This window comes from Phaethon lepturus, unplaced genomic scaffold (genome assembly GCF_000687285.1).
Source record: "Phaethon lepturus isolate BGI_N335 unplaced genomic scaffold, ASM68728v1 scaffold349, whole genome shotgun sequence".
Classification (NCBI taxonomy): domain Eukaryota; kingdom Metazoa; phylum Chordata; class Aves; order Phaethontiformes; family Phaethontidae; genus Phaethon; species Phaethon lepturus.
In genome coordinates this window covers 39,553-61,680 of record NW_010565319.1, presented here as the reverse complement: position 1 = coordinate 61,680, position 22,128 = coordinate 39,553, and the positions used below count along the sequence as shown (strand labels likewise).

Genomic DNA, 22,128 nt, shown 5'->3' with positions numbered 1-22,128 from the left:
TATACAAAAGAAGTGATGCACAGCACCTACTGACCAGTGCCCAGTTAGTTCCTGAGTCATGGCACCTCCCCAGCCAACTCCCCCAGTTTATATACTGAGCATGATGTCGTATGGTATAGAATATCCCTTCGGCCAGTTTGGGTCAGCTGTCCTGGCTGTGTCCCCTCCCAGCTTCCTGTGCACCCCCCACCTTCTCACTGGCAGGCCAGAGCATGGGAGGCTGAAAACTCCCTGACTGCTTAGCAACAACTAAAAACATCAGTATTTTATCAACATTATTTTCACCCCAGATCCAAAACACAGCACTATACCAGCTATCAGGAAGGAAATGGACCCTATCTCAGTCGAAACCAGGACAACAAACAACAAAATTTATCTCACATGATTTTTGCGAAGCTTCCTAAATTTACCTTGACATTTTTGGGAAGCCTCCTCATGCACTTTTATTGGAGATTGTTAGAAGACTTTTACTGTTAGAAATCAGCAGCGTCTTTATAGATATTATAACTGTATCATCATGTATTAATGTCATTTCTGTCCTTGAAATTAATGGAATTGACGTTTTTGGTAAAATACTGATTTTGAAAAATGAGCATTGGTCAATTCAAGGGAATACTGTGTGCCAGTAAATTGATTTTCTGCTACTATCGGATAATGGTTGCTGGGTTTTGGGGGTTTTTTTTTTACTTTTACAGTCAAAAAGAAGATCTCAGGGACTATCGCTGGATGCTATTTATCACTGCCTGAACAGGACCATCTTGTATCAGTTCTCAAGGGCGCACAAAACTGTTCCTCAGCAAGTGGCTCTCCTTGATTCCCTAAGGGTCCTCACTGTGAACAGAAACTTAATTTTGGGACCTGGAAATCACGATCAAGAGTTCATCAGCTGCCTCGCTCACTGTTTGATTAATCTGCACGTGGGAAGGTAAGTATCTCAGACAGAAGTTTATTCCAGAACCAGGGCTGTGAAGTATTAAAATTATCTGCTCTCTCTCAGCAATGACATTCACCTTGCAAATAAGTCAGCAAATTCTGGATAACTGCTTGTAACTTTCCAGCCAGTGAAATGCAAGCAAGCTTAAATGATGAAACAAAATTAGGTTTGAAGAGCCCAAGTGTAGAGAACATTATTACCTCCTTTTACAGAGGTATTTTAAAATACTGACACAAGTGCTTATCTAACCATTTTGTTGTTATGCTTTGATAATTTGAAATGTTTTCAAGGTAGAAAGAAACACTGGTGCTAAGTAATTAATAGTCAAAGAGGTCTGTCACTAGATTTATTGTCTATTGAATCATTTCATACAAATTCGGTATCTTAGTACTTGGATGTATAGCATTCAATAAGTCCGGTCAGGCATTAAATCTGATGACCAATGACTGTAGACACTCACTTTTCTGCATTGCTGCAAATGCCTGCCTGGCATTTTCATTTTTACTTTCCAAAAACATGTACAGCTTGTGTTGCATCCAAAGACACTTGGGAAGAACCCTAATGTTCTCGATTTGTGACTTCAGCTGTTTTGCATTTCTTCAAATCTAGCAACGTCAGTGTCCGTGGCATGTCATTTTTCATAAAGCTTAAGTTCAGTTTGTGACCACAGATTATCAGAACTCAAGTGGACAGAAGTGAAGATACATTGCTGTGGTAGCACATATTAATCTTTGTGATACTGTCACAGGGAATCAAATGCTTTAGCTTCTTCGTTTCTTTTCTTCTGGTTGTTGTTAATTCATGTTGTATTTGTAGCAACGTTGATGGGTTTGGATTGGAAGCAGAAGCCAGGATGACAACTTGGCATATTATGATCCCCTCTGATATAGAACCAGATGGAGTCTACAATCAAGATGTCAGCGAAGGTAATCTGAGAGTGACAAAGCCACAGATGTCTGCTAATGCCAATTCTCTATTGTCATCGCTGATCTTTCACCCCAGTTACTCTTAGGGCGGGGGGGGGTGTGTATATAAAAATATATTAAAAATAGATGAAAAAATGCTTAGAAATACTGAGACAGACATATCAAAGATAAGTTATTGTTTTGTTAAAATATCAAGAGCTCTTCTTTGTTTTCTGGACACACTCCAGAATTAGAAATACTGCTTTATATGCACTGAGTTGAATGCAATGGAAATGAGTCATATTAAGTGTGCACCATGGTTTTGTATCAGCTGGATCTTTCATGAGCATAGGTAAGAAATAATTGGCATAAGCGGTAAAATTATTATTCAGTGGCATCCTCAGGATCTTTCACTCAAAGGAAGTTTATGAACTACCTGTGGAAGAAAGGGTTCAGTGATTACTTTTTTTCCTTACATGTATATATTTAATATTTATGCAGGTGTGTACTTATGCACACAATCATATGTAAAAATATTAAAGCATAATGTATGTATTGCATTGTATAGCTGTTCATAGACATATACTTCTAGAAGATTTTTTTAATCTCATTTTGTCAATAGGTGGATGTGGGAGAAGAATCACAACTAATCAGAGCCCATGTTTCAGATTCACAGAGAAAAAATTGCCAAAATGTAACTGTTAAATACTTTCTGATAGCATATAAATGGCAAAAAAAGATAGTCTGGCCAAAGGCATTTCACAAGTCATGCAAGAGGGGAAGAAACTAGAGTATAATTGCAGAAATTATTCAGTTCACTACTGTAAAAATACCAATTCTGTAAGCACTGTAGAGAGCTTGCTGTTTGTGATTTTGTACCTATGCAGGTCGCCAGCTTCTTTTAAAAGCCATAAACAGAGTGTGGACAGAGCTGATCCATAGTAAAAAACAGGTTTTAGAAGAAGTTTTCAAAGTGACACTACCTGTCAATGATCGTGGCCAAGTGGATATAACTACTGCAAGACCCTTTATTGAGGAAGCAAGTTTAAAGTGTTGGCAAAATCATTTGGGTAAGTGTAACTAAGGACTTTTCTGTCCTGAATGGTAGATTTCTCTGAAGTGAACCATATGAACTAGATGGTTTAATACAGGCTTAGCTTTTGTGTAGTGGTAAGTACTATAAACTGTCACTGTTTAACATCTCTCATTCAGAATATGGACCATATATAGGATATACTTATATTCCACTGCACACAGGACCTTTATTCACTGTCAGTGGTCTCAGCAATGTCCTGTGGTTGTGATCAGCATGCACCAAATAGCATATTGTGGATTACAGTGTTGGAGTCACTTAGTTCCTTCCAAGGAACACTTGGTTTGGGGTGACCTGTGTCACCATTCTTAGGATTTGATGTGCCAGATCCCTCTTGAGCATGTCTGGGTGCAGCCTGCAAACTCTCTGTCCGATGATAGGATTGTAAATGTGTGACTGAGCCGTCCTCCTCTAGCAGCAGCGATGCTATGACTTCTCCTTGGCTGGGAAATCTGTGCAGCCTAGGAAGCAGCTTTGCAGGAAAAGGACCTTGGAATCCCGGTGGGCAAGAAGTTAAGCACGAGTTAGCTCTGTGGCCATGTAAAAAAGAAGGTCAACTGCTGCTGGATTGAATTAGTGAGAGTTTAGGCAGCAGATAATAAAATTCCATAGACACGACTCCTTTGATGATTACCCAGCTCTAAAGTAATTGAGACTAACCTGGATGTACAGAAAGCATTTTTGGAAACTTTGGAATACTTGTTTTTGCAGTCTCTGTATTTCTAGATGTGTTTTGTCCCTGGCTGATGTTTGCTCAAGTTTCCAGTATCTCACTGACAGTCAGTATGTTTGCAGCAATGTTTTGAGTAGAGTGAATGATCTTTGGAGAAATTATTGCGATAAGAAAGTAGTAGCGGTTGTCATGGTTTAGCCTCAGCCAGCAACTAAGCCCCACGCAGCTGCTCGCTCGCTCCCCCACAGTGGGACAGGGGAGAGAATCGGAAGAGTAAAAGTGAGGAAATTCATGGTCTGAGATAAAGACAGTTTAATAGGTAAAGCAAAAGCCACGCACACAAGCAAATTCCTTGTTTAGGAATCCATTCACCACTCCCCATGGGCAGGCACATGTTCAGCCATCTCCAGGAAAGCAGGGCTGCATCACACGTAATGGTTTCTTGGGAAGAGAGACGCCATCACTCCGAATGTCCCTCCACACCTTCCTCCTTCTTCGTCCCAGCTCTATATACTGAGCATGGCGTCATATGGTATGGAATATCCCTTTGGCCAGCCTGGGTCAGCTGTCCTGGCTGTGTCCCCTCCCAGCTCCCCGTGCACCCCCAGCCTGCTCACTGGCAGGCCAGCACCAGAAGCTGGACTGTCCTTGACTACTTAGCAACAACTCAGAACATCAACATGTTATCAACATTTTCTCATCCCAAATCCAAAACGTAGCAAAAAGTGCTCCCAACACTTCCTCTTTTTTTTGCAGCTCATGAGAAGAAATGCATCAGTAGAGGGGAGGCTTTGGTTCCAACCACACAGTCTAAACTTTCACGAGTTAGCAGTGGGTTCGGTCTCTCTAAACTGACCGGTTCCAGGAGAAACCGCAAGGAGAGTGGCCTCAATAAACACAATCTCTCTACACAGGTAATTTCTGTCAGTTAATAACACGCAATCTAAAATCCAGCAATGTATGTTCAGGGTTTGCGGTAAGTATCCCAATGTAAGGAATCCTGTGGTGTGTGAAATGATATTTGGTGTTTGGTTTTCCCCTTTTTGAATATTCAGACTGGGCATCTTGCTTCTGCATGTCCTAATCTAGTAGATGCACCTGCATTATCTGTAATATTAAGCCAAGAGTTAAACTCTTTGTTGTTGGTGAGGCTGCTCAGCTGCTTCTGGTTACATATAAGCTTTATTGCTTTGCTAGTCTGGGTCTTAAGTTCAGTTTGCAATACCACTCTGAAATGGAAGCTGTGAGACAGATGCTTGTCCTTTCTTCCATTCTGCCCCCAACATTATGTGGTTTCGGAACATTCTTATATGAATGTATATGTATCATGACTAAACAACCACTTCTTTGCACTGTTTTTATTGTGCTACAGAGAATAGTTTAGCAAAACAATAGGTGATGGTAGAACTGGACATTTGCTTTACAAATCTGCTTGCTTGGAAAAAAAGAAAAAAAAATTAAAAAGTTAGACCAGAGTAGCACAGCAGTAGTGCTCTCAGTAGGACAGTACTTGGTGGGGTATTGCAAGGATTTAGTATGAAGTATTTGGGCAATTGAAAACAAAGGAAAGAGCAGTGTTTGAAAGTTTGGGGGGATTCAGTTCGTACTGTATTTAGCACTTGAAACACTGGGGAGATGTTGGATCAAGGGGGGCAGCTGTATTCCTGCCACAAGGAAATGTGTAACTCCTGTTGATTTAATCAGGAGTTTGTGTCCTGTGAGAAAATACGTTGCCAGTTCTCTTACTGGTCTGAAAATTATTGAGTGGCTTTGATAAAATGAAGAATTCTCAGTGCTGTCAGTCCTTTTCCTGGTGAGCAGGCATACACGTTAAAATGAAAAGGAAGAAACTCGCAAACTGAGCTGACGGGAACCGTTGCTAGCTGCGTCAGCAGAGGGAGCGATAACTGAAAACAGGTATATTCCGGTACAGAGTGAGGAGTGTTGGGACTCTTGAGGATTTCAAACAAACTAGGCAGCATCCACAAAATACTACTTAAATGGAAATAGGGAAAAGTAGTAATATTTGTGAGTGCTAATCTTTGGCTGTTTGGGAATGTTCTGAACTGTTCGTCATGTGTTTGGAAATGTGTGCCAGTTTCTTTTAAAGAATATTCCTATACATGAATATACTGACTTAAAAAAAAAAAAAAAAAACAAAAGAAAAAAAAAAGAAAAAAAAAGAAAGAAAATAAAACCCCAAACAAAACAAAACCTTAAGTATTGTTGTATAGAGTAGTTTGAAATTCATCATCTAAGTTTTTGGGAGGGGGGGTTTTGTTTGTTTGTTTTTTAAGAAACTAGTCTTTGTGAGCAAATTCAGTAAGGTGATGTATTCATAGGCTTTTCATTCAAACAAAACCTGATTTGCCAAAAACGTCCTCTTACCTTTGTATTAGGAAATTTCCCAGTGGATGTTTACTCACATTGCAGTGGTTCGGGACCTGGTTGATATGCAGTATAAGGAGTATCAGGAGGTATGTCTCAGCAGATTAATTACCTGACACTGATATTTTGACCTGTTAGGTTATACTGTTCCTGCTTCTCAGTATGGGGCTTGTAAAATATTAGGTTGTCATTGGTCAAATGCTTGAATGTTTAGATACAGTTGTTATTTTTAAGCATTTTTTAAATGCAATCAAATAAACTGATGAGGAAACTAATTTTCATCTGGTTGTAGATGAAAACTCTTGTACAATATTACATGCTAAATCTAATTTTTTTCCCAAGAAGCTTAAGTAGTCTTTCCTTAGAAATGTTAAAAAAAAAAAAAAGAGAGAGAGAGAGGGCGGTGGGGGGATTGGAAATATGCTAGAATATGCTGTCTTTCTAAAACATTGTACAAAAACGTTAGGAGAAGATGCGGAGAAGCGTTGTGTACAAACACTACTTTTATAGTAACACAAAGAAAATTTTATGGTACCATTCCCAATAAGTGGCTGCTCTGTGCCTTCCAGAATGAAATCATTGCACCTTGCAGTTTCTTCCAAACATCCCCAAAGACCTTTGGTTCAAACTAGTTGCTGAGCTTCATGCTCTAAATCTTAAGAAATCAACTTTCGAGATAAACAAGTCATTGAAAGCAATTAGTTAAAACAAACAACCAACTTTGCTTCATTTTACTTCTTTTTCCAGTGTAAATACAAGCAGGTAAGGCCTCCAAGACGATTTTTTTTATTTTATTCTTAAAATCCTTTTTCAAAGAGAGTGGATTAGTGTTACATTTCTTTCATATTTGCCATTTAGAAATACATTCAATTAATGATACAAACCAAAAGCAGAGCTTTTACCCTCTTTTCTTTCCTTTTTTGTTGAGAAGATTACAATATGAACCCTGCTTTTCTGGTAACTGACACCAGAAATCTCATTAAGGCGTACTAGAAAATGCTACTAGAATTATGAATGATTCCACATTTTTCTGTAATGTGTGCTTACATCAGAGACAGGCTTAAAAGCATCACTCCTGATATATATACAAATATCTTTGTATTCAGCGTCAGCAGAACGCGTTAAAATACGTGACAGAAGAGTGGTCTCAAATTGAATACGAATTACTACGAGAGCGAGGTCTGTGGGGTCCCCCCATTGGCTCCCATCTTGACAAGTGGATGTTGGAGATGACTGAGGGTCCCTGCAGAATGAGGAAGAAGATGGTGCGAAATGACATGTTTTACATTCAGTATCCCTACATGCCTGAAGCTGAGCAAGAAACAAATTTGCTGGTAAGTATTCAAGATTTTGTGATGAGTAATTTTATGCCCTCTTGTAAAATCCTTTTTTTTTTTTTTTTTTTTTTTATATAAGTTCCTCTTAAGAAACGTGTTTTACACTGCTGGTATTACTTAGTGTTCTATCTGTATGTCCTGAATGGTTGGTAAGGTCCAGTTGTTTTTTATAGTATATTTAGGGAAGGGACTGAACCACTTGGCTCAAAACTAATTGAGCTTGAAGGCTAGCAATTGCAACATAAGATGAGGTGTGCTTGCATCAGTTAAGTGATCATGCCAGTGAACAGCAGAGGCATCTTCAGAAGCCTCTAGAGGCTGAGAAGTACCATAACTATGTGAAGTTTCAGTCTGAGTTCTTAACCTTATGCTAGATAATGTGGTAAACAGTGATCTGGGGAAAAAAAAAAAAAAAAAGAAAAAAACAAATGGGCTCAAACAGGCTACGAGCCTTGGTTTGGGTCTGTTTGTGAACTGTGCTTCATTTGTCTGCAAACAGGAACATGGGCTGTGTAGCAGAAATGCACGCGGCCTTTGAAAGCTTGGCAGCTAGTTCGTGTTAGTTTTGGAACACTGTTTTTAAGAAATGGAGCAGTCTTGTGTCTTTTTGGGCTGTGTAGCAGAAATGCACGCGGCCTTTGAAAGCTTGGCAGCTAGTTCGTGTTAGTTTTGGAACACCGTTTTTAAGAAATGGAGCAGTCGTGTCTTTTTAGGCATGCACGTATGCATGCAGGAGTTTTTTCTTCAAATTAACCATGAGTGTCAAAGTACTTAAGACAAGCAAACAAAAAATAGCGTACAACCAGTTTTAAACCATTAGATATATTTGTTTACTTGCAATCTGACCCACAATAGCTGTAGTGACAGTCTAATTCACATGAAGCGGAGAACATGCCATCATACGTTCTTCTCAAAAGTGTTCCTTCTCTGATGCTTATATAATTGATGCCCTGTTTTCAGTCTGACTTCACAAGTAGACTTCCTGAGACACCTGATGATACCATTCCTCAAAAGGTAAAGAAACAAGTACACTGACATGAGAGAATGTAAAATAAATACAACTTTTTTTCTTCCTGCATGTTAGGCAATCTTAACAAGGCTTCTACGTTTGGCTTTCAACTTGCTCTTTCAGTAAATATTTCCAGGCCTAAAGGTGTTTTCAGTAATCGTGTTAGAAGACGTTATTGTGCTCTCAACCTTCACCTAATAAAACTTTCTGTAGATCTTACCTTCTCTGCTGCACACTAACAGGCTGTGTTGGGCTGTGCTCTCACTGTTCTCACTGTGTGAAGTGTTGTGGCTTTGGGATCTGAACTAATGGTCGGTGGAACATGTTTAGTAATGGGCAACATGATCACTTGGAAGCACTTACTGGGAAAGTAAGTGTTTCTAAGAGAAGATCTGGTGAGCAGTTTTTCTCCTTTTTGGTTGTAATGGGCTGCAACAGGCCTAATTTTGTTCGAGGCCAGATTAATTTTATCTTAGCTGACTCAGCTCCTCATTTTTACTATTAATGAAATATACACATCTGTTTAAAAAATACAAATCCTGCCTTGAAAAGAACAGACTTGTTTGGAAGTGGCTGCTCTGCAAGTATTTCAGTATTAGGCTGCTTCTCTGCTGAATTTCATTTGCAGTCTTGCCCATCACTAAGTACAGTGTGTAGTGTGCGTTCACTCATTTTGAATTACAGTCAACAGTAAACTAATACATAAAAATGAAAGTAATTCTATTATACAGAATATCTAATATAAATTGTTACTGTTTTCCTTTCTTCATGTTAGCAGTGCTAGTTAGGATTTCTCTTTGTAGGCTATACATAAGTTGTTTCCACAGAGGTTTTAAGCATCGTTTAAGTAGTATTTTTGTAGTCATAAGGAGTGAACACTTAGTTGAACATAAAGGAACAAATCAGATCACAGTGCCTTAAACTTTTTATTTTGGGGGCAGTCAGTCTGACCGGAAATAATAAATCTCCCTGTTGCTGATCTTAATCTCTTTGTCATCCCAAGCATCCACTTGTAATAAAGCTAGTTTGATTTTATGGGTCATTTAGTTTCCCACTATACTATTATACAGATGAACAACAACAACAACAAAAGAATCCCATTTGATGTATTTTCAGTTATTACTGCAAAAGTGGACAAGGGAAAATCTTGACTGAAATGGCAGTGATACTCTACATTGAACTAGATTTATAATATTTTGTAATTATCCCAACATAGTTTTGAAATTCATCAGAAATAATGCTAAAAAAGAAGTATTTGTGATGGAGAACTGAACACATTCACAAAGCTTTCTAGAGTTTGAGGGTGGGGTTAAACAGTAGTCAACACAGTAAAGAGCAAAGAGAAGAAAGTTTTCAACTGCAGTATAAAATAAATGGGTTTTCATCCATCCATGTGCATCATGAATGTATTTTAATTTCAGAAAGGTTCTTGGCTCTTTAATACCTCTTTTGTCTTCATCTATGTCTCCTGTGATCATTCTGACATATTTATTGTCCTCATTTAGTTCTTCTATTTCAAATGTTGCCTCCATAATAGCGAGGAACGTTCTTAGCTTGACATAACGTAAGAATTAGGTGGGGCATAGGACAGACAGGTAAAAAAAAAACAAACCAACCCAACCCCCCAAAAAACCTTCAAAAAAACCAATGCCAAACAAACTAAACCCCACCAAACAACAACAAAAAACACCACCATAATGAAACATATTATAATCCATTGTCATCACCCAAAGGTACAAACGGTACTCCAAGAATTACTTTGGTTAAATGGATACTCTTGTGCCGGTCTCCTGACCACAAACCATCAGACTCTTTACTAAAAAAGAAACAACTCAATTAATTAGGAATTTCTGAACCCTAACACCAGTCCCTGGCTGCTTTTAGTTCATATCAACTACCACATATCTGTATCTTTCCTGGAGGTAATTTTTTATTCAAACTATTGCCTAGCAAAGAAGTCAGCTAGCTAACAAATAAGCTGCATATGTTGTAGGGAATTATGAAATATGATACAGTGGCCATCTGATCTATCAATTTTAAGCTCAAGTATCCCAGACTTTTGTGACAGTTCATAAAATACTGGCCACACTTCTTATTTCCCATGTTGTAGGTTTATATGCAGGCATTTCTGCAATCCTGTTATTTCCTGAGTGGCTGAATAGCTCCCTTTCAAATTAGCTGACAGATTACATCTACTGAAGTCTCTTGTTTCTGTATGTGTTCATGTATGACTGAGCACGCACAAAACACTTGATGGGCATGCACTGTGCTGCACAACAGTATTCCTGAAACACGTTCACTGAAGCGAGTGAGGAGTTGACTGACCAAGCAATTTCTTCAATTATTTCCAAGAAACCTGCTCGTTACCGAAGAGCTGTAAGTTATGACAGTAAGGAGTACTACATGCGCCTGGCTTCTGGAAACCCTGCAGTCTTTCAGGATGCTATAGAAGAGAATACAGTGGGTGAAACAACTCAGCAGGAGCCAGAGCATGGGGAGGACACTATTGCAAGAGTCAAAGGTTTGATTGTTTGTTCTGTCTTGAACTGTTTTCTTTAAATTTATCTGCCTTTTTATCTTTTCATGCAGTTTGCATTAAGATAAGCATAAGGATCCTGTAGGACTCTTATTTTTCTGTCTTGGAATTGGATCAGTAATTTCAAAGTTCTGTAGGTTTTGCGAAATGAATTGTTTTGTGTGTCAGATTTTTATTTATCTATCTCTATTCTTCTTTTCCAGGCCTGGTGAAGCCTCCACTGAAACGATCTCGCTCTGCTCCTGATGGAGGAGATGATGAGAACCAGGACCAATCGCAGGATCAAATTGTTGAGGGGAGTTCAATTGATGAAGAGGAGAAGACTGACAATACAACTTTGCTTCGACTTCTCGAAGAAGGAGAGAAGGTACTGTGTACTTCAAACAGACTAAGCACTTACTATATTGGAATCTCTGCATTACATGTTGCAAGCATGAATAAATGTCCTAAATACATTCCCTGATCTTCAGCTGAATTTACTTAATATTTCATCCACTTCTTCCTTGAAGCCAAATGTGTGTTATGGTTCAAAGAGATCCTGAGCTGAAAACCCTGTACTGGAAACAGTCTTTTTCTTTCCTTCTGCCTGCTAGGGAAAAAAGAACCTGTCCTGAAATGAACGCTGCGAGCTATCTCATGCTTGGATTATTAAGCCTGTTGGCTTAATGAGTCCAGACGGAAAACATATGTTGAAAATATAAATACTGAACCTGGCAGACTGTCTATAATTAATTGTTCCCTTCATTAGAATGAAAAACCTTGATAACTAGTATTTTATCCCCAAGAACAGCGTTGAATGACTGTGCTGCATATTTGGTATTTCAGACTTTGTCTGTCTAAAGTATACCAGTAAATACATTTGTGATCATAGTTGAGTGGGCTACAGGTTCTAAAATATGCTCAAGAGGCATGGTGCGAGTGGATAAGTTGGTAAATATATAAATCTATATCATATGGAGGAGGCTTTATTTAACTCCCTTCCCAATTGCTAATTGCAGGCATTAAGTATATCTCTGATTAAGGGGGAAAATAGCAGAATTTTTATTGTATCTACAAGTGATAAAACAGTGTCTGGGGCTTGCTCTAATAAAGCAACGATCTGAGCCTGAGCTCATTAACCTGCTTTCACTAACTGTCTGCTTTTCATTACAGATTCAGCATATGTACCGCTGTGCTCGGGTTCAGGGCCTTGACACCAGCGAAGGGCTGCTTCTCTTTGGGAAAGAACACTTTTATGTCATTGATGGATTTACCATGACAGCCACTAGAGAAATACGTGATATTGAGACACTTCCTCCAAAGTAAGTAGATTAATAGAGAGTTTCCTCAACCTTTAATAGCTGAACAAGAAGTATTTAATGAGAGGAGTCAACTCCAAAATAATGTCAGATTCAGAAAGACCTCAGGAGCAGTTTCCTCTGTGCTCACAAATTGCTTAATGTAGTATGTGAAAATCAGCTGTTTCTATAACTGGACTCTCATATGAATTAAGAAAAGAAGTCTTCTAACTTATCTTCTTTTTAATCACTTCTCTCTTGTCTGTTTATGCTCATTTACAGGATGCATGAGCCAATTATACCGAGGGGAGCAAGGCAAGGTCCAAGTCAACTCAAAAGAACATGCAGTATTTTTGCGTATGAAGATATCAAGGAAGTACATAAAAGGAGATATCTTTTGCAGGTAACTTGAACACTGTATTTGCATTGAGGAGCAAACTTTGTAATTTTTTGACGATGTTATAATTTTTAAAAGGCAAAATAAATACATAACTGACGGGTATTTGGAAAGTGAAGTTACTCAATGTCTTGAAACTGAAGTGCTTATTTGGGCATTCTTGGTTTTGAACAGTTGGCTTACCATGGTTTAGTTTATTGGGTGTATTAGTGAATCTTAGTGTTCCAAAAATAAAACGTCTGTCTGCACTAAGCAAAGTCAGCTTCACCATAATCTGGTGTCAGATGTAGCACAGTATGACTAAACTGGTGTACACCTGACCTTTGGAGATGATGAGCAAATGTGTTAGTGTTGACATGGTTTTGTCCTCTCTGTTTTCAGCCAATTGCAATTGAAGTTTTCTCAGGAGACGGACGGAACTATCTTCTAGCTTTCCAAAAAGGGGTTAGAAACAAAGTTTATCAAAGGTATTGTAAAATAAGTTAGAACATTTAATCTGAATGGTTGCAAATGCCTGTGTTGAGCCACATTTGAGCCTACAGTGACCTAACAACCAGAAGCAGGTTGCAAGAGTGATGGGTGGTAGGCAGTGGGTGACCTGAGAGCAGCGTAGTGCTGCACAGAACAACTACCAGGAGGCACTAATGAAGCGCCGGTGCCTGCATGTGGAACTTGTGGTATGCGTTCTGTGAGAAAAGGGCCATTCCAGTTTTGTTGAAGCAGTTATGTAGCTGCTCAAAATGAAGTCTGTAACTGTACTAAATGCACTCTAAGGAGTAGACATGCCACGGACAGAAACACTGATCTTAATGTCCTTTTAACTGCTGATGCAGGTTTTTGGCTGTGGTGCCATCTCTAACTGACAGTTCGGAGTCAGTGTCTGGGCAGAGACCAAACACCAGCGTAGAGCAAGGGTAGGTGATTCTGTTCCTCACAAGCTCTATAGCTCATCAGTTTCAAATAAATGGTGCTTGCATTAAGGTCAGGATTCACTGGAGAGTACTGCAACCTCTATTTAAAATTGGGTATTACCAAAATAAAAAACTAGTGGTGTTGTGCTCCAGTTATTTTAAACGTACTAGTATCATTGGCAGCATTGGTATATCTTCTTACTAATTAATAAATGGATTAACATTATGCATATACTGATACATTCTGAAAGGAATTGGAATGCCAAAGCTATCAGATTTGTCGTAGTTGTTAAAGATATTTTCCTCATAGCACCCTGTTAGATACATTTGTACTTGCACTGAATTGTATAATTAACATGCATAATTTTAACAGTCTGTGTTTAGAAATAAAAAAGACACTGCTAAAGCAAAAAGGAACAAAGCCTTGTTTTTCTGATGTTACAATTTTCAAGTTTTAATCTTAGAACGTTGGATTGTATTGTGAAGATGTAACCCAGATCTTACTACTAAGTCAGAAAATGCATTTCCTTCTTCCCACTAGGTCTGGCTTGCTTAGCACTTTAGTGGGAGAAAAATCTGTTACTCAAAGATGGGAAGTAAGTATGAAAACTTTGAGGTTTGGTTTTTTTTTTTAATTAAATTCCACATTTTGTAGTGATACATAATTAAGCAGTGCATGTAAGTTGCATCCTCTTACTCAAACAGGTGGAATATACTACTATAGAAAGTATGTCTCAGCATTTTAGTTTGTAGTATTTCATGATTTCATCATCAAATAGGAAATGGTTTTACTGTTGAAAATTCAAGGGGAGGGACTGTGGTAAAAGTAGAATGAGCATTGTAATACTGAATTGAGTTTTGTATGTTTGGGGAGAGTTGAACACCTTGACAGTGTGGCAGCATAGACATTTGATTCTTGTGAAGTGAACACTTTACAGTGCTGTTATCTGTCTTCCTTAAGAGAGGAGAAATCAGTAACTTCCAGTACCTGATGCACTTAAACACTTTGGCGGGCAGATCCTATAATGATCTCATGCAGTACCCTGTCTTTCCCTGGATCCTCGCAGACTACGATTCAGAGGTAAATACAGTATCTTGTAAGCCTTGTCAGTAATCTTTTATGTGTTGGAGGTTTTGCAGGTATTACAGCTGGCTCATACAGCCTTGGTAAAACCAAGGCTTATCTTTATCACCAGTTGTTTGATTTAATCTATTTGTGATGTTCCTCCCACTTATCAGTGGGTAGGATATTAAAGGTTCTTGGCTGTTCCTTGTGGGCAGGTCCTTGCCTGCGCTGATTTTACAGATGTTATTGGACTGTGCACAGGTGAGGGCCAGGATACATACCTTGTTCTAAGGCAGTTGCCTCTCTATGTTGCAACAGTTCCTGTAAGTCTTTGCATTAACTTTCTACTGAATATCCTGAGGGACGTTATGCCCACAGAGAAAGCATGCTTGTCCAGATGACTCTGGCAGGGGCTGCCAGGAAACCTGGCCCCACATTGAAGAATTTGCTTTTATAAAAAATGAAACATCCTATTAATGCTGTTGTGGGTAGCCGTTGCTACCAGCCAGCCATAACATACAATATTGTTAAGGTGCATGTCGAGTATTCAAGAACAGAATTAGGGGGAATTGGGAACAGGATAAGGGAGCAGGGCAAAAATTATCTGGAGCCCAGATGTGACTTAAAATAAAAAACACCGACTCTCTTAGATCAGACTGAAGGACTGTTTCAGGCATATCCAACATTGCGCTTGCTCTGTGTGTAGAAAACAAAGATGACAGCCTTAGGTATGCAATGTTAAATATGGTAATCAGCAGTGTTGAAGTGTTGAAAGGGTTTGTTTGGTTTTGATTATTGTTTTGGTTTGTTTTTTTTATAAAGTTGGTGGTTGTTTTATTTTTAAAGGAACTGGATCTTACTAATCCCAAGACATTCAGAAACCTGGCCAAGCCCATGGGAGCTCAAACAGAAGACAGGTTAGCCCAGTACAAGAAGCGATACAAAGATTGGGAAGATCCCAATGGTAAGTAATGATTCATCCTGCCAGAAGAGCAGAGGAACATGTGCCTGTCACATGTTGGGAGGGAGTCATGGATTTTTATTTTACAGGTCAAGAGGTCTGGATGTGGATATGCAGAACTCTACTGTGTGTTTTAGTGACTCTCCAACAAATACTAAATTAGAGCAAAGGGGCATTGGTTTTCTTGCTATGTTGCTTGTTTTGCATCCAAATGACAGCTTTTGTTTATATGTAAAAATAAAGACAAAACAGTTGCACATTCAGAACAGTTTAACATTGTCTAAAGGCTAGAATGGGCAGGCCCATGAAGCACACAACCAGCTGTCTCTACTAATACAGTTTGAGTGCTGCTACAAGAAAATAATTTGTACAAAGGAATGGGAATACTTCTGCATTAGCAGTACTCTAGCTTTTTCATTTCTTACCTTAATGCATAGTTTTTTGCCAAGGAAACATTTTCTTAGCTAAAAAAACCCACAAACCAAAACTCAGAATGATATGCAATTAAATTATGTATTTTTTATTTTTAGAGCTTCCTTATATATTGTAAATAAAAATGTGTTTGGCAAGGCAGCTATTATGATACATTTCTTCTTGTGTGCTTTTACTGAAGACAGAAGCCTGTTTACTGCAGTGCTGTTCTGTATCAAACAACAGCAGGTGGCAAAGACGATCATTTTTAGGCATGAATCAGTATGTTCTAAGTGGTATTTATGCAGACTTTTTGCTAGGAAATTAAGAAAGTAAAAGCTGTACAAAATCTGTAACCAACAATTCTGAGATGTATTTCTGCCCAAGCCTTTAGTTCCACAGTAACTAATAAGACTAAAAGTAAAGAAACAAAATGTTTCTTCAGTAGAAATCACCATAGCTGCACTGCAACATTTAAAGTAGTTAAAAAATGACTACCATTCAGTATTGCTCTGCAGAAGTCCATTGAATTAGGGCTACTGGACTGCAGCCAAAACTCAAGTGGTGGCTGTCACAAAACTTGCAGATTCTCTAGAATGAAAATTACAAACTCCATTTTTAAATGTGTCTAAGGCAACAGAGTAATTAAAATGCATCAATACATAATTCTTTTTTTTTCCAGTTACTACTGATTCTGTCACCTAACTGCTTTATTTGTTCTATGTTTATGATTTTTAATCTTCCGCAGGGGAAACTCCAGCTTACCACTATGGGACCCACTATTCATCAGCCATGATAGTGGCTTCCTATCTTGTCCGGATGGAACCTTTTACTCAGATTTTCTTACGGCTACAGGTAAAAATTACATTACCTTACTTTGTGTTTCTTTCCTGCTGTACATTTGAGACCTAAGTGAAAAATACAGACAATCAGCTTTGTTTTCATCAAATATGGTAGAAGAAGTATTTTTTGCTGAGTTATTACTGCCTGGGAGATTTTTGATGTTTCTTTATAAAATATGTAATGGAATTCACATTTTTTTTCTTGTAGTTTTGAAGATTTTTTTAAATGTATGCATAACAAAATACCAGCAGGCAAAACCCAAAGCAAGTTCTATTGTGAAAAATACTTTGCTCATTATGCTCATCTGTTGTTGAAAGAATCACATGCCGGTTGTTTAGTTCTGTGCTGGAGTTGTTGAAAGATTGTAATTTTAAACCAATATGACTATCCAAAGAGCCATTTTAGTACCAGGTGTTAAAACAAACAAATGTTTGCAAAGCCTGGAATTGTTTGCCAGTTTGATGGGTTTGTAACATTACATGTCAGATATTTTCCTAGACAGAAGCCATGAGGCAGAAAGATCTGCGTTTCTCTGGAAGAGACTAAACTTTGAGATAGGACTAGATGACTCCCTTAAAATTCTGTGTATCAGTATCTCAGTGCTTTATGTTTACTATTATAGTGTACCAAAAAGTAATGCAGCTGTTTAAATCCGTTGTGTTAGAGGAAGAAACATGCTACGTTCTATAGCGTCTTTATTACACAGAGGATATTCTGATTTGATGCCTTGGCAAAATCTGCTGTGCTGAGAGGTACTCTGATGCAGATGTGCTTCTCGTTCTGTCCCACAGGGCGGTCACTTTGACCTGGCTGACCGAATGTTTCACAGCGTACGGGAGGCTTGGTTTTCAGCATCGAAGCACAACATGGCAGACGTGAAGGAGCTTATCCCAGAGTTCTTCTACCTCCCGGAGTTCCTGCTCAATTCCAACAATTTTGACCTCGGTAAGCAGAAGGAACTTGATAGCATTGCTATGGGTGCGAGAGCAGTGCCAGACAGTCCGACATAAGAAAACTGTCTCATAATACAGGCAGAAAAAGATCTGTTTAACCGTATTAAGAAAATGATAGATGACTTGCATGTTCTGACATGAAAGCACAAGCAGGACTACTTCTGGTATTTACTGATACCACATGTTTATTCAGAATTATATTTGAAAGTCTGAATGATTCAGAACTCATTGTTTCATTGGGAAGTGTGTAGCAGGAATTCTTATTCCTCTGTGATACCTCATTTTTTTTTTTCTATTTTTTTTTTTTCAGATTTATCAGACATAAGATATTTTCTCAAGCAGTGAGTGTTCATTTTAAGCAGCTAATGCAAATTTTATTCTGAGAATTACTGAACAAGATACTGAAATACCCAAAAAGGATTTTTGTTTGGGGTGGTGTGTTTTAGTTGATTTTTTTTTTTTTTTAACGAGTTCAAAATGCACAGATAATCATGTTTCACTTGGAGTTTCTCTGGTTTGCATTTTTCTCTATGTAACTTGCTACTCCATGATGGTGTTCACCATCTTTTTTGTGTATTTTTTTAAACCTTGGAAAATCTGTTTGATGGTCTTCACTTTTAGAACTTCCTCTTAAAGTATTCCTAAAGGTTTTGTGGAAATGTCAGAGTTAGCTTTTTGTAAGAATGATTACTCAACGAGAATCAAATTTCACACCTATTGGCCATAGGAGATACATGTTCCTTAGTATATTTGTCACTCTTAACAGTGGCATTCAGCTCTTGTTTTCTGAGCTCTGTGCTGTGAATCTACTAGCAATAATAAAGATTAATCAAGTCGTAGGTTTTAACAGCCTCAAATCCTTTATTCAAAATATATTGTAAGAGATTGGAAGTACAACCAAAACAAAAGCAAAACCAAAAAAGCACTGCACAGAACCTCTCCCAAGTATATTTCATGCAGAAGGGTGTGGCCATTACCGAAAAAATGTTGAGATCTTGTCTACTTAGCTCCATAACTGATAATTTTGGACTGTGACCATTGGAGTCCTAGAAATTCCTCATTGAGCATTTGGAACAACAGTAGGAAAGGTTTGTTATGAACAACTTGTCAAACACTGTGTGATACTTCTGATTGTGTTAATTTCTAGCATTCATGCTCCACTGCCCCCCAGATAAAAAGAGAGGAAGATTCAAAGTCTGGTGATGCCAGCAATGTTTCTGTTGGAGCAATGTACTTAGTACTCGTGTACCCCTGTGAACTTGGAAATTCGTTGGTGTTCCTCTGAGCTAATAGGAATCATGAAATTATCTCTTGGCAACAAGTGGCAAACAAGAATATAATTGGGAAGTCTTAACAAATACATTTTTAGTAATCGCAACATGCCACCATTTAATGTTCAGACTGGGAAGGGGCTCTCTGGGACCCAGATAAATGTATGTGGCCAGACGGTGCCAAGGGGAATCACAATGTCCTTGGGTGTGAAGCTTGTGGGGGATACCAGTTAGCACTTCACTGTTAGGAAATTAATATTTAGCCTGTGCTCCTGTGATGCGTAGCCATTCTCATGGGTAAAACAAGAATTCCGTTCATACTGGGATTTATTTTCTTCAAAACATACTGAATTGGCATGATATTGCTCTATATACACTAAACAGATGCCAAATACAGGAAAACCTGTCCTCTCTTAAATTGGCGCTAGCACATTTATTCCAATTTTCCTCATACAATAAGTAAGTTGAAAAGAGGTAAGAAAATTAACCTTGCCGTGCTGATACCTCTGGGTGCAAAATGAACAGCCGCTATGATAGCAGTTCCTGGTAGCAGGGTTGGCCACTTAGGTGCGAGCTAAACTGGCAGAACAAGATTCTGGTTGTGCAATGATTGCAGAAGGCTATTTTACAAGCCTTTGTGTTCATTAACTTTCATGCACTGCTGTGGGTCTTTCCCACAATGGGGAGAGAAAAGCAAAAAATTACTTAAATAGAAAAATAACGAATGATTCATGGAATGATTTGGGTTGGAAAGGACCCTAAAGATCATCTAGTGTCAACTCCCTTGCCATGGGCAGGAACACCTTCCACTAGACCAGGTTGCTCAAAGTCTGGCCTTGAACACTTCTCTGGGCAACCTGTGCCAGTGTCTCACCACCCTCATAGTGAAGAATTTCTTCCTTATATCTAATCTAAATTTTACCTTCTTTCAGTTTAAAGCCATTAATTCTGGTCCTATAACTGCATGCCCTTGTAAAAAGTCCCTCTCCAGCTTTCCTATAGGCCCCCTTTAGGTACTGGAAGGCTGCTATAAGGTCTTCCCGGAGCCTTCTCTTCTCCAGGCTGAACAATCCCAACTTCCTCAGCCTGTCTCCTTAGGGAAGGTGCTCCAGCCTCTGATTATCTTCGTGGCCCTCCTCTGAACCGTCTCCAACAGCTCCATGTCCTTCTTATGCTGGGGGCCCCGGAGCTGACCCCAGGACTCCAGGTGGGGTCTCACCAGAGCAGAGCAGAGCAGAGGGGCAGAATCACCTCCCTCGACCTGCTGGCCACGCTGCTTTTGATGCAGCCCAGGATACTGTTGGCTTTCTGGCCTGCAAGCACACATTGCCAGGTCATGTTGAGCATCCGAATAATCATGTTCCAAGAGGACTTGATGGGGAAACATAAAGGTTTTGAGTTCAAACTGTACATTATAAAGTTGTGAAGACGGAGGAGGAGGAGGAACTTAATCAATGCCCCTAGCTAGAAGGGTAATTCTAGTTTTGAAGAGCGTAGAAACACTATCATCATCTTCAAAAGTCTTGGCAAGGAATGTGTGAATTCTCCATCCTGCAAGCAATCTTACATGAACAACTGAGGCAGAATTTTTCACATTCTGTTGCCTGACATTTAAAAAAAACACAATGTTTTAAAGAAAAGACTGAAATGTCTTGCTTTATGAAGGAAAGATGTTAGAATTTGATTTTTTTAATAATTTTTTTTCACCATTGCTGTTGCAGTGCAGTTTCAAGTGCTTCTGTCCAAATTTTTTTCTTTTTTTTAATAGGTTGCAAACAAAATGGCACTAAACTTGGTGATGTAATACTACCCCCATGGGCAAAAGGAGATCCTCGTGAATTTATCAGAGTTCATCGGGAGGTAATTTGCATTTTAATAATGACAATAGAAAATGTCAGTTGGGACTTTCCGCTGTATACTAATCTAAGCTCCATTCATGCAGTCACAGCAACTAGCCAGTCCGTGAGTTCTGGGTTGATGGCTAATTGTTGCAAAGGTCTGTAGAGCCGGTGTTTCCTTCCCTTCCGTTTTGGCTAGGGAGTACATTGAACCAAGACTTGCTTTAATGAAAAGGTTTATCAAAACGTAACAAGAATATGTCTAAATATATATCATGTTTTTCTTCATGGCAGGTGCAGTAGACTCAACTGAATACCAATACGGCTAGTTTTAATGCATGCCCTTTGAATTTCAGGCTCTGGAATGTGACTTTGTGAGTGCACATCTGCATGAGTGGATTGACTTAATCTTTGGCTACAAACAGCAAGGTCCTGCTGCAGTAGAAGCTGTCAATGTCTTCCACCATCTCTTCTATGAGGGGCAAGTGGACATATATAACATCAATGATCCATTAAAAGAGACAGCCACCATAGGATTCATTAATAACTTTGGACAGATACCAAAGCAGGTATACCCTTCGTAGAATTCTTATTTGCTAGATGACACTGAAATTGAAATGTATTAATATAGAACAGGAAAGTGTTTTAGGAGTGAGACTTCCTGGGAGTGTTTTTCCATCAATATTCTTCCAATGATGTGAAATCATTTACATTTCCATCATAAATGCAACAAAAATCAACTTTTGACTTTGCTTGTGAGATTACAAGTATCTTTTTTTCTGTTTGCACCCTTAAAATAAAAGTGAAATGAATTATGGTTCAATTCTAAAAATCAGCGTAAAAAAAATAAGTGTGTTCCTGCTGCAAAGTTGGGGGGAGCAGTGAAAGTAATGGCTAGTGTTTAGGTATTTTAAGTCAATCCTGTAATAACATAATTTCTATAATAATTTATACTTCCTTTTTATACACCAGTCTCTTGGTGTTCTGCAGGGCTTGGCCACATCTTTTATCTGAAGAATTTGTTGGGAAAAAACTGCTTAAAATTTAAATTAAGGTGGCTGACTTTTGTAGGACAGCTATATAGACACATTTTTGGTGCAGCTTTAAAGTTTATCTTCTCTTTAAGAGATTACACAAAATTATTAAATATAAAATCTTACTGTGTGGGTTTTTAGGTTTTGGGGGGGGTGAGGGTTTCTTTTTTTCCCTATTTTTTTTTTTTTTTTTAATTTGGCATTTCTTTAGGGTTTTTTTGCTGCCCAGTGAAACTTTTAAATGTCACTTGTGAATTTTTCCAGTCCTTGATCTGATGGAAACGACAGATA

At 38.6% G+C, this 22,128-nt stretch overlaps 1 protein-coding gene across 1 annotated transcript in view; it reads left to right on the top strand.

Moving 5' to 3' along the window:
- The window catches only part of WDFY3 (WD repeat and FYVE domain containing 3), a 122,647-nt gene that overhangs the window by 88,205 nt on the left and 12,314 nt on the right, over positions 1-22,128 (top strand). The window contains exons 36-55 of the mRNA XM_010295132.1: positions 696-925; positions 1,751-1,860; positions 2,727-2,909; positions 4,362-4,519; positions 6,005-6,082; positions 7,100-7,327; positions 8,291-8,344; positions 10,692-10,860; positions 11,079-11,242; positions 12,028-12,176; positions 12,435-12,555; positions 12,931-13,016; positions 13,383-13,463; positions 14,002-14,056; positions 14,422-14,541; positions 15,373-15,490; positions 16,647-16,753; positions 17,533-17,686; positions 20,734-20,825; positions 21,160-21,372. Of these exons, the coding sequence (XP_010293434.1) occupies positions 696-925; positions 1,751-1,860; positions 2,727-2,909; positions 4,362-4,519; positions 6,005-6,082; positions 7,100-7,327; positions 8,291-8,344; positions 10,692-10,860; positions 11,079-11,242; positions 12,028-12,176; positions 12,435-12,555; positions 12,931-13,016; positions 13,383-13,463; positions 14,002-14,056; positions 14,422-14,541; positions 15,373-15,490; positions 16,647-16,753; positions 17,533-17,686; positions 20,734-20,825; positions 21,160-21,372 (2,670 nt within the window). The remainder of the gene's footprint in view (positions 1-695; positions 926-1,750; positions 1,861-2,726; positions 2,910-4,361; positions 4,520-6,004; positions 6,083-7,099; positions 7,328-8,290; positions 8,345-10,691; positions 10,861-11,078; positions 11,243-12,027; positions 12,177-12,434; positions 12,556-12,930; positions 13,017-13,382; positions 13,464-14,001; positions 14,057-14,421; positions 14,542-15,372; positions 15,491-16,646; positions 16,754-17,532; positions 17,687-20,733; positions 20,826-21,159; positions 21,373-22,128) is intronic.